This window comes from Ctenopharyngodon idella, chromosome 24 (genome assembly GCF_019924925.1).
Source record: "Ctenopharyngodon idella isolate HZGC_01 chromosome 24, HZGC01, whole genome shotgun sequence".
NCBI classification, from domain to species: domain Eukaryota; kingdom Metazoa; phylum Chordata; class Actinopteri; order Cypriniformes; family Xenocyprididae; genus Ctenopharyngodon; species Ctenopharyngodon idella.
Window position 1 is genome coordinate 4,574,799 of NC_067243.1, and position 17,174 is coordinate 4,591,972.

Sequence of the window (17,174 nt, forward strand, 5' to 3'; positions counted from 1 at the left end):
ATCGGTGCATCCCTAGTTTTGAGTACAGTACTACTATTAACAACAACAAAATAAAAGTAAAAGTTAACTCTTTATATTGGGTTATGTTTAATTCTGACAGATTGAGAGATATTGATCTTTCATCAAGGGTCTTATTGAATCTCTTTTTTTAATTCAATTAAAGTTCATCAAAATGAAGATATTTAAGATATTTGGCCAAATGATTTCTACCAAAAAAAGTTAAATTCATAATTTTTACAGTATTTTTAGGATTAGAAACTGCCTTTATGGTTCCCATATCATAAGAGTGTTGAATTCAGATGGGTTGAACACTTCTCGTTGTGTTTATCACTGGTTAGAGCACATTTGGAGTATGGTTGTGTTGAATCTCATGCGCTGCGGTATAGCTATACCAGAGCTTAATGTGGTGGAATTATCGGCCCATTGGAGAGGTCCTGTTGCTTATAATAAGAGGACATGTAAAGACTGCAGTGCACTCATACTCTGAGCTCACCCGCTGCACACTGCCTACATGCTGCTTCTCTGTGCTCTCTTTTCACAATGAAAACATTTTTAAAAATCAGGGTAACTATTAACAAGAGATTTGTCTGTGTAAAATGTATTTGGCTTTAAAATGTAGCAAAGTAAAAGTTTAAACAAAATTAAAATACATTTAGTATATGTATAAGAGTCACTCTCTCTAAAAGGAAAGAAGAATATTGTTGTGCAAAAAGCAATGTGTCGAGTGTCAACAGCACAGTTTAAGACGCTGATGCAGCATTACATTTACTCAGAACCTAAAACCCAAACTTACTCGAACATGACTGTTTCCTTCAGGAGATACAAATCTATGAGTTTATGATCCTCAGTATCTGGTAGATGGCAGTATAGAGCTGATCAGAACCATATTCTCCTTTCAGCAGAACTTATAGTTTATGAAATTAGAGAGATTTAACTCCTTTCAGTTTATATTAAATGGATGTGTAATTATTCAACATATTTAACAAGTGTTTGTTGTGAGTTCTGATGTTACAGATATCTTCATTGTTTCTGTGTGTATTTGTAGATTATGTTGCTGTGGGGTGACAGATGAAGGCTGTGGTTATCTGGCTTCAGCTCTGCGTTCAAACACCTCACACCTGAGAGAGCTGGATCTGAGCTGGAATAACCTGGGAGAATCAGGAGTCAAGATCATCTCTGATCTACTGAAGGATCCAAACTGTGCACTGAACAAACTCAAGTATGTTGAGCAGTAAGATTCATCTCATCCTGTGAATGTCCGTATTTGTATTTCATTCTTACATCTACAATACCGTGGAGTGAAATGTGGAAAGGGTCTGTAGTAGAGCTGCGTGGATGAAAAGATTACTGATTTACTTTGTTACAATATCAATCTCAGTGAGTAGTCCTTCTTAAAAAGATAGTTCACCCAAACCTGTCATTATTTACTCACCCTCACGTCATCCAAACCTGTATGCCTTTCTTTATTCTGTGAAGCACAAAAGAAGACATTTTCTTTTCAGTAAGAAAAGTCTCAGTGTTTCTCCCTTACAGTGGAAGTCAGTGGTCACCAAAACTTCAAAATATCATCTTTTGTGTTCGGCAGAAGAAATCCATGCAGGTTTGGAAACACATGAGAGTGAGTAAATGATGACAGAGTTTTAATTTTTGTGTAAACTGTCTCTTTAAGAAAGTGTAGGTTTTATTTGCCTCAGAATCAATAGATTTCTTCTTTGGTAAGAATATAAATGAATGTGTTAAACAAGATAAATGGTAAACAAGATAAGTTAATCACAAGAGTGCAATTAACCCAATTAAAAAAATTATATATGATATTTGCATTTCTATCTATTAATATTTAATTTCATTAAATTATTATATTACATGACATACCTAACATTGCACATATAGAACACACACACACACACACACACAGGCTCACACACATACTTGTATATGTGGTTTACTGGGACTCTCCATAGGTGTAATGGTTTTTATACTGTACAAACTGTACATTCTCTCTCCCTACACTGCCCCTACCCCTAAACTGTCTGCAATTTCAAAATTGCTGTCAATTTCAAAAAACACGGTACAGTATGTTTTTTAAGCCATTTTGGTTGACAAGGACACAGGAAGTGACTCATAAACCATGTTTACATTGTAATACAAGAACACACTCGCTCTCTCACACACACACACACACACACACACACACATACACACTTGCTCACACACACATTCGCTCGCTCACACAAACTCATTCACACACACGCACAAACTCGCTCACACACACGCTCGCTCACACATACACACACTCGCTCACACACACACACACAGAAAGAGAGAGAGAGAGTTTGCATCTTGAAGTTGTTTTAGGCAGCCAGGAGCCTCCATCTTGGATCACACATCAGGTCTCGTGTTACACAGCCATCCTAGTGTTCCTACTTGAGTAATATATTGGTGTGGTCTGTACACAAAATCACTTTCACTGACCTTTACCCTGACGGTTCCCTGCTGGTGGAATGACCTGCACATCTCTACCTGAGCTGCTGTCTTTAGCCATCTTCAAGAAACTGCTGAAGACGCATCTTTTTCATCAACGCTTGGCCCATTAATACTAACACTGACTATTCTATATCTTAAAAAAAAAAAAACTCACTACGTGAACTGTGCTGGACTAACTGGGACTGATCACAACTCTTGCATACTGTTGTCCTGTTGTTGGTTTGATTGCTTCTATTGCTCTCCTCATTTGTAAGTCGCTTTGGATAAAAGCGTCTGCTAAATGATTAAATGTAAACATACTTTTACTCAATTGTGGAATTTGTTTGGATTTTTTTACTTAAGTAAAAATTGCCCAATAAAATAACTAAAAGTATCTGGTTTTACAATACAATACAAAAATACAAAGTAAAAACAAATGCATCAAATTCAATTGTAAAGCCAGAGCTGACCTGTAAAGATGCTTTATAATTGAAATTTAACTTGTAATTATACTCAAAATGACTGATTCCTGAAATTGAAATACTTTGCAACGCTAACACTGTTTTTCTTGTTTATTACTGTAAACTGCTTTGATCTGTAAAGTGCTAAATAAAGTTGACCTGACTTGACTATTAAAACCAAATTCAGTGTGCTGGAGAAAACATATCGTGCTTTCTACATCTGATAACAACAACATTACAAATAACTGCTGCCTGTAGGGAATCAGAACTGTCAGGATTGGCCCTTCCTGGAAAAATCCCACCTATCCGGCCGATGCGTTCCCTGAATTTATTTCAATGTTTTTTCTTTTTCAAAATTAAAGAAAAAAATCTCTAATAACACTAATAATATTCTGATAAATATTTGACAGTAAAGCGTTGGTTTTGAGTACAGTACTACTATTAACAACAACAAAATAAAAGTAAAAAGTTAACTCTTAATTTATATTGGGTTATGTTTAATTCTGACAGATTGAGAGATATTGATCTTTTATTAGAGTCTTATTGAATCTCTTTTTTAATTCAATTAAAGTTCATTCAAATGAAGTTAAGATATTTGGCCAAATGATTTCTAGAAAAAAAATTAAATGTGTAATTTCTACAGTATTTGTAGTGTTAGAAACTGCATTTATGATTCTCATATCATAGGAGTGTTGAATTCAGATGGGTCGAACACTTCTCGTTGTGTTTATCACTGGTTAGAGCAGCCAAATTAATGCATGAATTTTGTATATGTATAAGAGTCACTCTCTCTAAAAGGAAAGAAGAATATTGTTGTGCAGAAAACAATGTGTTGAGTGTCAACAGCACAGTTTAAGACGCTGATGCAGCATTACATTTACTCAGAACCTAAAACCCAAACTTACTCAAACACGACTGTTTCCTTCGGGAGATACAAATCTATGAGTTTATGATCCTCAGTATCTGGTAGATGGCTGTATAGATCAGAACCATATTCTCCTTTCAGCAGAACTTATAGTTTATGAAATGAGAGAGATTTAACTCTTATCAGTTTATATTAAATGGATGTGTAATTATTCAACAGATTTAACAAGTGTTTGTTGTGAGTTCTGATGTCACAGATATCTTCATTGTTTCTGTGTGTGTTTGTAGATTATCTTGGTGTAAGGTGACAGATGAAGGCTGTGGTTATCTGGCTTCAGCTCTGTGTTCAAACCCCTCACACCTGAGAGAGCTGGATCTGAGTGGCAATTACCTGATAAAATCAGGACTCTAGATGTTCTCTGATCTACTGAAGGATCCAAACTGCACACTGAACACACTCAAGTATGTTGAGCAGTAAGATTCATCTCATCCTGTGAATGTCTGTATTTGTATTTCAGTCTCTCCATCTACAAGTGTACAGTGGAGTGAAATGTGGAAAGGGTCTGTAGTAGAGCTGCCTGGAGGAAAAGATTACTGATTTACTTTGTTACAATATCAGTCTCAGTGTGTAGACCTTCTTAAAAAGATAGTTCACCCAAACATTTAAAATCTATCATTATTTACTCACCCTCACGTCATCCAAACCTGTATGCCTTTCTTTATTTTGCGGAGCACAAAAGAAGACATTTTCTTTTCAGTAAGAAAAGTCTCAGTGTTTCTCCCTTACAGTGGAAGTCAGTGGTCACCGAAACTTCAAATTATCATCTTTTGTGTTCGGCAGAAGAAATCCATGCAGGTTTGGAAACACACGAGAGAGACAGAGTTTTATTTTTTGTGTAAACTGTCCCTTTTAGAAAGGGTAGGTTATATTTGACTCAGAATCACTGGATTTCTTCTTTGGTAAGAATATAACCATGTTGTGTTTGGACTGACAGGTTTGTCATATTTCCTCTTTGAGTGACTGCACATGATCTACTGTACAGGTTTTATTGCATTTTTGATCGAGTTCCTTCATAGTGTTTAAAACCAAAATACTCCCATACAATTGAGGCTCTTCCATGTTTTGACACTGGATCTTCTTCTGCAGCTTTCTTCACCATCAAGGGATCATTTTGACAAGCTAACACACGTTTGAGGTCTTTCACACACGGTTCTTTCATCTGTCTTCACTATTTCTTATAAACAAGCATTAGACAGGCGTCTTTGACCGTTGTGATCCTCGCTGTTTTTCACTCTTGCTCATGTGATATTGTTTAGTTAGCTTTATCTGTGAACCACAGAAATCTGGAATGTCTTTATATATTATAGTTAAACTTTGTAATTTATTATAATTGATATCCTCATTGAGTAAATGTGTGTGTTTTTATAGTGTAAATCATGGAATATGTCGCAGGTATGTTCACACACATATCTGTGGTTAATGTTGTTTTGTTTTCTTCTTGTCTTCAGACTCTGGTAATCTCACACTGGATCCAAACACAGCAGACACTCGTCTCATTCTGTCTGAGGAGAACAGAAATATGACACTCGTGTTTGAGGATCAGCCGTATCCTGATCATCCAGAGAGATTTGATGAGTGTGGTCTGGTTCTGTGTAGAGAGAGTCTGACTGGACGCTGTTACTGGAGGATGAATGGAGTCAGTGAATGAATATCAGACATATAAAGGAATCACCAGGAAAGGAAGGAGACACTGTAAATTTGGATTTAATAAAATATCCTGGAGTCTGAACTGTTCTGATTACAGATTCACTGTCCATCACAATAATCAGAGAACATCATATCTGCCCCTTCATCTCCTCTAACAGAGCAGGAGTGTTTCTGGACTGACCGGCCGGTACTTTGTTCTTCTACAGTGTCTCTGACACACACATTCAACACAATGAGTTTACATGTTCACTTCTGAGTGATTTGCTTTTGTTTTGTTCGCTGGTTGTAAACAGTCATGATTATTTACTCTTATAATCTTTAAATGTTTCTGAGGAACAGGAAGAAGTAATCTGCTGAAATGTTTCTTTTATCAGTTTATTTTTGCTTCTGCTTCACAATTAGGATCCTTTCTGAGGTTAGTTATATGAAAGAGCTTTAGGGACCTCCATTAAATCATTCATTATCCAGTTGTGCAGAATATCATCTGCTTTTGTGTTTAAGTCAAGAGCACATTCATTCAAGCACTGTGAGGATAATTTCTGCTCATTTTTGTGTAGATAGATGTTTACAAACCACACATTTTTATTTGTCATACAGATGTTCATAATTGATGAGGAATTGCATTGTTTTGATTCAGGTGAAATGTAAAGATTTAGATAATGTTCATATACAGTGGCCCCTAAAGTATTTGGACACTTAAAGGCTGATTTATACTTCTGCGTCGAGTGTACGCCATAGCTACAGCATAGACTGTGTGTAGCACGCGTAGCCTACGACGTAGCCTGACGTGCACCTCTTCAAAAATGTAACAACGCGTCAATTCTACGCAGACCGCAAACGCTGTGATTGGTCTGCTAGAACCCCTCCCTCAGGAGAAGAGCGAGCGTTTACAACTTCCATAATGCTCTGTTTCAGGGGACACATGTAGTCTACTGCAACAAAAGTCGTTATCTATTTGCCGCTTCTATTTGTAAGCGTCTCTGACAATGTACATGACAAGCTGCTTCTTCTTCGGCTTTTGCCTTGATACTCAACATGACCGCGGACACTTCCTACTAGTGGTCTGCGTGCACGTCGACGCGGACAACGACACAGAAGTATAAATGAAAACAGACGCATAGCCTACGGCGTAGGTCCGACGCAGAAGTATAAATCAGCCTTAAGACACAATGAAACATTTACGAATGTCTTTGAATTTGTTTTTCAATCAAAAAATGAAAATATGAAATAATGTATTGTTTATGCACTCTCAGGGGAGTAAATTGCAAGATTTACCTTTACACCTTATTTACCCCTTAAAGGTACTTATTAATGGTTTTACAGTTTTTTTCAATTGCTATTAAGCATTTACCAATACTTAAAGTACTTTTTCTAAACTCTTAACACAGCAACACACCTACATCACACAATTAGCCAAATAGTTAATTTTCTGCCCAAAACCATATTTTGTTAGATAAACACAAACTCTACATTTCAAAATGCTAAAAACCTTTTTCAACACATACTAACTCTATCAAAACACAGCAAACCTGATTCAAAATAGAGTCGTTCTGTCAAACACTAGCACTAGTTTTCTATCCAACATGAACATATAGTTACAGTTTTTTACAGACGCTAGGACACATTTCTCAATACTTAGGTCACTTTTGCAAAACTCTTCACACAGTGAGCACAACAGAAGTCTATGTGGGCTAAACTGAGGATCAATTATCATTGCTTTGGCACAAAATGCATTCAATGAATACATCTCTCAAATTTCATGAATTCTTTTCTCACTCAGACACAACAACTGCCAAAACTCTTTGTACGTACAGGCCAATTTGCACATGCTTACATACTGTTTTCAAAACTGTTAAACTTAAGTTCAAAACAATAACATAATACAAAACTGAATAAGACAGAAATTTGCTACATTTCTACAGTAATATAGTTATGAAATATATTCTGAATCTAAAAAATCAAATACTATCAAAACAATTAGATGAAACTGAACACCTACACAAGCATTAGTCTTTCAATTTCATTACCATCAATTCAAAAGGGGAAACTTAGGAATAATTTTGTTCTGTAATGTAAACATGGACCATGTAACATAAACTGCAGTGAATTATGAGCAGTAGAGAGTGTCATTCTTGTTTTGTAAAGAAATTTTAAAAAAGAAAACATTGTATAATGCTAACTGATGTTAATGTTTTTAGGTCGATGTTTTATGAGTGACAAAGTGTGTTTGCTCAGTGAAAACCTTTGCTAGTGTTCTGGAAGAATGAGTTGATTTGAGACATGTATGAAGTGTTTTGGTAGATTTGGTACATTTTGAATGTGAAGTTAACCTCTGTGCCAAGATGAAAGTTGGTTAGGAGAACTGTGTGAAGAGTTTTGAAAAAGTGACCTAAGTATTGAGAAATGTGTCCAAGCGATTGTGAAAAACTGTAATTGACTGCATTTTGTGTGAAAACGACATTGTGTTAATGGTGTGGCCACAACAGACGGATGTTCTGCTAAATGTGTTTTAAATGAGTTTTGAAAATGTGACTACAGATTGGACAAAAGTATGTTAACAATTGAAAAAAACTGTAACAGCTTTTGTACCTTTTTTCTTTTTTCTGACTAAACATTATTTAAAGGATTAGTCCACTTTCAAATAAAATTTTCCTGATAATTTACTCACCCAGATGCCATTCAACTTATGGAATGAATGCGGCGCCAGTTTTGTTTTTTCCCGTAAGTTGAATAGGGAAGGCGTAGGACATACGGCGTAAGCTTTTTGAAGAATACGGAAAGCGGAAACACGTGCAAGGCGATAATTTGTGTTTATAAAGCATATACAGTTATATTTTTTTCGAAAATGACCAATCGTTTCTCTAGATAAGACCTCGTCTGGTATCGTTTAAAGCCCTTTGAAGCTGCGCTGAAACTGTAATTTTGACCTTCAACCGTTTGGAGGCCACTGAAGTCCACTATAAGGAGAATAATGCTGGAATGTTTTCATCAAAAACCTTCATTTCTTTTCAACTGAAGAAAGAAAGACATGAACATCTTGGATGACATGGGGGTGAGTAAATTATCATTATTTATCATATATTGGTTAGGATATTGATATAGAAACTGCTGTTGTCAATAAAGTTTTATGATGTTTCTCCATTTAAACCTATATAAAATCTCATAACAGTGTCGTCCCTCATATCAAGTTTAAGCACTATCACTGTAAACCATGGCATGACTAATAAGAGTATCAGAGTGACTGATCATAAAGAGCTCGTGACATGGGGAACAGTAAACCAGAGGTTTAGTAAAGCATGTATTGAGTGTGTCAATAGTGTTGTAGATGAAAATCTTTCATTCACACATTTGGCTGTTTGGTGTTCGCCGCCCTCTGTGAAACCATCCTACAACGGCTTCATTGAAAGTCTTCAGTTGGTTCAACTAAAGTGTAAATGTTAAACACATTCAGTTCACACAATTTGATTAAGCCGCTGAACATTTTCATTGCAGTAAGTCAACATAAAATGTTCAGTCTTGACCTGGTATAGAGCGACACCTGTTAGGATGCTTTGTTTTTTTCCCCTATTGATGGCAGTTTATTTAATTTTATCCTGGCCGAGAATATATTTTTTTAATATTTACTGTTCTGGCTTCTGGGTGGAATATCATTTTAATGTGATGCAAAGTTTGAAACTAATAAGTTTTAGGCTTTTTCTTTTCTTTTACAAGCTCCCAGGTTGCATATGTATTAGCTGTTGTTAAACAGCAGCTCTACAGTCTCAGAGCCTCTCAGGGACAGAAAGCCATTCAAACAACAGAGGAGTGTGAACGACTTGTGTTAATGGACCATTACAGTTCCTGCTCCAGCCTACAGGGGCGCTGCTGAGTATGAGCTTAAACACACACACACCTGTAGGTCCCCACTTGAACAAAAAATTTTAAAAATCACCAGAGCGTTTTTTACTTGATTTAAAGCATTAAATTATGACAAAAGTGTCAAATTATGTCAATAATGGTGTCAAATGTCAATTATGACATACGAAGTCATTATTATGACATACTTAATAATTATAAGATAAAAAGTCGAAATTATGATATCATTATTATGACTGTCAAGAGATTACAAAATCGAAATTATGACATTAAAAGTCATTATGACATACCAAGTCATTATTATGACTTGACGATATTATAAAATAGAAAGTTTAAATTAAGATGTAATTAAGTCATTGTAACGAATTCATAATTACGAGATTAAAAAAATCTCAATATTATTTATTATTTATAAATGTATGACGGTTTCCACAAAAATATTACTGTTTTCAACATTGATAATAATCATAAATGTTTCTTGAGCATCAAATCATCATATTAGAATGATTTCTGAAGGATCATGTGACACTGAAGACTGGAGTAATGATGCTGAAAATTCAGCTTTGATCACTGGAATAAATTACACTTTACTATATATTCACATAGAAAACAGCTGATTTACATTGGTATAATATTTGACCATTTTTACTGTATTTTTGATTTAAAAAATGCCTCAGTGAACAGAAGAGACAAAAACATTAAAAACCTTACTGACCCCAAACTTTTGAACAGTATATAGTGTAAACTATTTATTTGGTAGAAAAACAGCTATTCTAATCTACAGTGTCACATGACTACTGATCAGTGTTGAGATCAGAGCAATGCTCAACACAGGAGATCTTTTCTAGATCTTCACAAAAAAAAAAAAAAAAAAAAACTCAACACAATAAGATAGTTTAAAAACATTTATTATTTACAGCACACAAAACAATGAAAAACAGACATAAATACACTTACATCTGAATAGAAAATAATATTCTTTACAATTATTTAATCTCTATGTACAACAGTTGGAGTGCATCTCAAATTTATGAGATTAAAGAGCTGTGTGTGTGTGTGTGTGTGTGTGTGTGTGTGTGTGTGTGTGTGTGCGCGCGCGCGCGCGTGTGCGAGAGAGTTGGAATAATATTCCTAACCACAGGGGGGCGTTAGAAATAGCATCACTCTCATATAATCATATTATTTTACGTATTCTTAATCTACAATAGTCTCTTTTTCTTCCCACAGTCTCGAGCTCGTTCAGCACTTGTGGTGCTTCCATTTGCGCGTCGCTGAAGTGATGTGCAGGTCTTTCTTCAGCCACGGGAACAGATTGGACAGCTCGATGGATCCGTTCGCTCGCATGGTTCCCGTGATGAGGTAGAGCTGCGCGCGGCCGGGTCTGACGAGCGTGTGCGCGCATCTGAGGTTGATGAGCAGCCAGCGCTGCAGCAGACTGGAGGTGTCGTAGGGCAGCAGCGGCCCGCGCTGGAGGAACTCCACCGGGCCCTCGACCGTCAGCTCCGGCTCCGAGGACGGCACGCGCCGCCGGGAGATCTTGGCTTTCACGGCTGCAGGGAGAAAAAGAGGGTGAGTTATGTGTGCTGAAAGTACGGAAGCCTAGTTCCGCAAGAAAAAAATGCTTTGGTAAATCGTAATCATAACATAAAGTCATAAAAAGTTTTAATTATGACATAAAAAGACAAAATTGTGACAAAAAATAATAATTTAGACATATTAAGTAGAAATTATGACATGAAAAGTCAAAATTATGACATACGAATTCAATTTTATAACATACTAAGTCATTATAAGGCAAAAATTATTGTAAGGTAGAAATTATGACATAAAAAGTCGTAATTATGACATAAAAAAGTCATTGACATACTGTCATAATTATGACCAAGTCTTAATTATGACATAAAAGGATGAAATTATGACATACAAAGTTATTGTTGTAACATACTAAGTCATTATAAGGTAAAAATATTGTAAGGTAGAAATTATGACATAAAAAGGCATAATTCTTAATTATGACATAAAAGACAAAATTATGACAAAAATGTCATGATTATGACATACTAAGTTATAACTATAAGATAAAAAATAAAAGATTATGGCATCATTACTGTCATAATTATGACCAAGTCTTAATTGTGACATTAAAGGCGAAATTATGACATAAAAAGTTTAAATTATGACACAAAGTCTAAATTATAATTATTTAATTAATCATAATTATAAGATAAAAAGTCAAAATGAAGGCATACTAAGTCATTGTTATAACTTATTCATAATTTGATTAAAAAATCTGAATTATGACAAAAAGTCATAATTATGACTAAGACTCAATTATGACATAAAAAGTTGAAATTATTGTAACTTACTTTGTCATAATTTTGACTTTTCATCTGATAAATATGACTAAATATTTCATAATTTCGACTTTTTATCTCATAAATGACATTATGTCATAATGTTGACTAATTATGATTTAGAAAAGCATGATTTTTTTTTCTTATGTGTCAGAAATGGTCTTCCATACAAAACTCCAAACCACATCAGAATCCTTCAGTCTGCTGAACTGATATGAATATGAATATCTGCTTACTGAAGTCATTGAGGCAGAGGGCGTCCAGCACGGTTTTGAGAGACGGCGCTTCCTCCACAGACGGGCAGCTTTGACACACAGGCTGAGGGAATTCTGCAGACAGGAATATACGGTTAACTCAATGCATTTACAGTCACATTTCTGCATTTGTCTGATGCGGTCAGTGAGTGTTTGAGGTCTGACCTTTGGAGAAGGCGCTGATGTGTTTGGGCAGCGGTGTCAGACACGTGTCGTCCTGCGCTGGGAAGCGATCGCAGTTCAGAGCTTCGGGCCAAGAGTGTCCATGACAGGCCAACACGGGAGCGCAGCTCTCCTTCACGGCCACACACACGCTACGACAGGGCTGGATGAACCTGCAGACGTGATCACATACGTTCAGAACTTAAACGATAAATAATGAAACATCAGTGAATATATAGGTTGAAATCTGCTGCAGTTTCCTGCACTTCAGTCAAAAGCTCTGTGCTGAATCAGTAAATCTCTGTTCAGGATGAAGAGCGTCTGCACGTACCTGTCCAGGCAGACTGGAGCGACCAGCGAGCAGACGAAGGCCCGGGCCTGCGGGTGGCAGCCGGTGTGGAGCAGCGTCCTCCAGTCGTCCGAGCGAGGAACCGCTTCCTCCAGACTGCTGTGACCCAGCAGGTTGGGTAACCTCATCTCCGAGTATGGCACGTCCTGGCAGATGCTCATCTGGTGAGGGACGGGGACGCAGCGTGTGGTCTGGCCCAGGTCGAAGGCCCCGGCGTGGGAGAAGAGAGAGAAGAGGAGCAGCAGGCAGGAGAGATCCATGATGGGTGAGTGATGCAGGAGTGAGCCGGGTCTGTCTTTATATAGAGGCGGGCAGATGTTATCAACGACACATCTGAGGGCTGCAGACAGGGGGACGAGCAGGAGATAATGGGCCCCAGACGGGGGGGTGTGAGGGGGGACATTAAATACACAATCAAAGAGACACACTTAACCTCCATTTACAGAGTCACATGGGCTGCCGGTGTCACTAATACAGTGTGCAAACTTTATTTATGTGACATTTTTGGTGCAGGATTCGTTTTAGATGATAAAACTATAAATAATGAAAAAGTAATCAATATATTGGTTGCAATCTGCTGCAGTTTTCTGCAATTTAGTCAAAACCACTGTAAGTTTTACTACATATTTTTTAATAGAATATTTGTGCAAACAATGTTTTGTGACATTTTTAGTGTCCCATCATTTCAGATGATAAAACTGAATGATAAATAATGAAAAATCAATCAATATGTTGTTTGCAATCTGCTGCAGTTTTCTGCACAACTCAATTTCACTGCATATATTTTAATAATATATTTGTGCAAACATGATTTTTGTGACATTTTTAGTACATGATTTGTTTATATGTTCAGATCATTTCAGATGATAAAACTGTCTGATAATTAATGAAAATATCAATCAATATTCAATATGTTGGCAGAAATCTGCTGCAATTTCATGTCAAAACCACTCTGTAAATTTCTCTACATATTTTTTAATAGAATATTTGTGCAATCAATTTTTTGTGACATTTTAGTGTCCACGTTAAGATCATTTCAGATGATAAAACTTAACGATAAATAATGAAAAAATCAGTAAATATGTTGACTGAAATCTGCAATTTCATGCAATTTAGTCAAAACTATTTTGTATAATTTTACTACATATTTTTTAATAAAATACTTGTGCAAACATCATTTTTTGTGACATTTTTAGTATACGGTTCATTTATACGTTCAGATCATTTCAGATGATAAAACTGTTTGATAAACAATGAAAATATCAATTAATATGTTTATGATATCAATATGAAATCTGCTGCCATATCTTGCGATTTTGTCAAAACCACTCTGAGTTTCACTATATATTTCTCAGCAGAATATTTGTACAAACAAATTTTTGTGACATTTTTAGTGTCCACACTCAGATCCTTTCAGATGATAAAACTTATTGATAAATAATGAAAAAATCAGTAAATATTTGGCTGAAATCTGCTGCAATTTCATGCAATTCAGTCAAAACAACTTTGTAAATTTTAATAAAATACATAATTTTTTGTGACATTTTCAGTATATGAATCATTTATATGTTCAGATCACTTCAGATGATAAAATTGAATGTTAAATAATGATAATAAAATGTTTATGCAAACACACATTTTGTGACATTCTTAGTACATGATTCATTTATACGTTCAGATTATAAAAGTGAACGATAAGTAATGAAAATATAATTTAAGATGGTTGAAATCTGCTGCAATTTACTGCAATGTAGTCAAAATTTCACTGCATTTTTTTAAATAAAATATTTGTGCAAACATTTTTTTTGGGTGAAACTTTTAGGACATTTTCAAGTGGAAAAAACATTTAAAAATGTAACGTAATTAAAAATAATGTCCGATAACGTTCATGTCGTTCCACCGACATCAGATGCAGAAATGTATTTTCCTTTCATTTACAGCACAAACAGTGTCAAATGTAGCAGAGTCAAAGGCACATTATGTGCAGATGTATTCTTTATTCCTTCTGGATTACTTTCATAGCTCATATATGTGTGTGTACTTCGTACTACAACATTTTCTCACCATTATATTCTATAACAGACGTTTTTCACGAAGCAGCGAGGACGTGTTCCTGCAAAGCTTTGTGCTGAACGTCTGGTCTGCGTGGAGACCGGTGGGCAGACAGGCGTCTCCAGCGCGCTGACAGCTCCTCTGTCTCCAGCATGTCAATTTGAGCTTCCTCTGCCAGCGAGAGCCTCGTGAGCAGCCTGTCTGCCATTGTCTGCAGTCTACCTGTCCAGCGGCCCAGCTTTGATCTGACCACAGCGGCTGCATTCGTATTCAAATCCTCAAGCTCGTGCTGCAGATGTAACAGGGCATTGTCCCTCTAATGTCTCAGACGTGCTTAACGCAGCGTACTTCACTGGATTATCTCACATTAGTGTTCGTGACATTAGCATTTACAGCCCTTCACTTCTGCAGGGTCCCTCTGGCCAAACCAGCGTCTACAGACTACAGTGTTGTCAGTTTATTTATACTAAAAATTATATTTGAATGCATGCTGTGATCCCAGCAGCTAACAGGGAACGTTCTCAGAATGTTCTGGCAAGGTTCTTCCAATGACGTTCGTTCAAAGTTATCTGGTTATTAATAATGTTCTCGGAATGTTCATGGAAGCGTTTTAGTGTAACAGTTTTAAATGTTACTATTTGTTTTCGGAATGTTCAGAGGACATTCAAAAGTAACATTCCAGTACTGTTTGCAAAAATGGAATGTTCCCTAAATGTTCATTTAAAAATTTTTTAAAGATTAAAAAACTAGGCGTTTTAGGGAACTTTCAGAAATAACCTTTTTGTAACTTAATAGAAATGTTTGTGAAACGTTTTTAGAACATTTTTTTCGCTGGGAAGCTGCTGCATTTATTATTGTTTCATTGCGTTTTCATGTGCGGCTCATTTTTAGTTTAAAGGGTCTGGGTTACTAACTTTACAAGTACATGATGTAATTCCATTTTTTGACCAATGAATTTTCATTAAAAATGCCAATTTTAGCCAATTAAATATTTTAAAGGTGCACATAACTAGAACATTTAATTTCACTATGAATTGTATTATTTTTTTTCCAGGCCTGAAAATGACTCTCAGAAGATTATATTATGGGATATTGAAATGTTAAACTGCATCTCCAAACACATATTTTTTTATACTTTAAGATCATTTCAGATGATAAAACTATAAATATGAAATATACTGCAATTTAGTCAAAAGCACTTTCACCCAGTTACAAGACCTAAATTATATACTTTACCTTACATATTTATATAGATTTGAACTGAAAAGCATAACGCATATGTTATTTGTCAACTACAGACTTATGCCATATGCCAAAAACAAGTTGCAGAAGACATAAACGAACTACATGTATATTCGTTTTATGTGAAACATCAGGTTTCTGCACTGAGGTGTAAAGTTGTTTCCAGACTAACAGACTGTCCCGAAGCCCCGAGCCACATGTTTGACGACAGTCTGATCTGACCAAAGTCTGTCTGGAAGACAAAACACACGAGATGAGAAATCAGTCTGGAATCACTTTATGACAAGAAAGCGCACTGAAATGATTTTAAAACAGACAGACTAAAGTCCATCTAAAGTCTGTGGCTCTGTTCCCGTCGGCCCCAGCCTTCTGAGCCACTTTACTGCCCTGGACAGACGGCAGCTACTGAGGGACCTAACTGGGCAATTAGAGACACATACCCATTTAGGAGAACAATGGGGTCCATGCGTCAGGTTAAGCACCCCTCTCTCCCCTGATTACCCCCCGGGTGCGTGTTATTCTTTCTAACGGCCCTCCTGCCCCTCTCCGGCCTGTTAATGGGACTCGTTCAGTCAGTCTGTGGACGGTGTTTGAGCTGAAGACAGCGTCTACTTGATGCACCGGGACTCTATAAATGAAGAACTTGTGCTGTGTTGAAAGTAAACAGTGTGTAGTGTGCAAACAGTGTGCTGCAATGTTACGACATGACCATATTTTGTGTTACAAATGTCTTATTGTCAGTCTGATTACATAATGAGACTGGAATTATGTTGAGTGCATTGCATTGTGGGATTCAGTATTCTGTATTTGTTTTTGTATTATACTATTATAGTATTTATTAATATTTTGAATCAGCTTTTATTTTTATAGTTTTTATTTTAATTTTAGCTCATGTTTTTAGTAATTTATGTGCCTTTGTCATTTTTATTCTTATTTATCTTTAATGTTTTTATTTTAGTACTTCAACTTATTTCAGTTAGTTGCCAAGGCAAAATTTTTATGCAAATTTTATAAGCGTAAGTTTTTATTATTAATATACTATTCTATGCTTTATTAATGTTTTGAATTAGCTTTTATTTTTATATTTTCAGTTTTCATTTTAATTATTTAATTTTAATTTGTTTTTAGTAATTCTTTAATGTGCTTTTGTCATATTTATTAAACAAGTTTTTTTTTATATTTCTATTTACCTTTAATTTATATTTCTTTCAGTTTTAGTGCTTTTAGTACTTATTTAATACATTTCAGTTTATTTCAGTATTAAATGTACTGAAAATTATTAAATTCAAATGTAATAATTTTCAGTACATTTAATAAAATGTAAGTTTTATAGGCTTAGGTCTTTATTATTTATATTCTAATATAGTTTTTATTTATATTTTGAATTAGCTTTTATTTTTTATTTTCATT

General features: G+C 35.6%; 2 protein-coding genes across 4 annotated transcripts in view; one reads left to right on the forward strand and one right to left on the reverse strand.

The window, feature by feature from the left end:
• The window catches only part of LOC127507446 (NACHT, LRR and PYD domains-containing protein 12-like), a 36,697-nt gene extending 28,043 nt beyond the window's left edge, over nt 1-8,654 (forward strand). For 2 of the 3 annotated variants that reach the window (XM_051884568.1, XM_051884567.1), the window contains 3 exons: nt 1,046-1,219; nt 4,077-4,250; nt 5,298-8,654. In XM_051884568.1, the coding sequence (XP_051740528.1) occupies nt 1,046-1,219; nt 4,077-4,200 (298 nt within the window). In that variant the 3' untranslated portion in view covers nt 4,201-4,250; nt 5,298-8,654. Of the gene's footprint in view, nt 1-1,045; nt 1,220-2,454; nt 3,227-4,076; nt 4,251-5,297 lie in introns of those variants that run through there. The other variant, XM_051884569.1, reaches the window with a different exon arrangement.
• A 1,128-nt stretch (nt 8,655-9,782) lies between these two features.
• szl (sizzled) lies at nt 9,783-12,802 on the reverse strand. The gene is made up of 4 exons (XM_051884161.1): nt 12,453-12,802; nt 12,125-12,294; nt 11,942-12,034; nt 9,783-10,901 (listed from the first exon to the last, which is right to left on the reverse strand). The coding sequence occupies exons 1-4, from the start codon at nt 12,728-12,730 to the stop codon at nt 10,591-10,593; spliced, it is 852 nt and encodes a 283-aa protein (XP_051740121.1). The 5' UTR covers nt 12,731-12,802; the 3' UTR covers nt 9,783-10,590.
• Between the last annotated feature and the right edge of the window lie 4,372 nt (nt 12,803-17,174).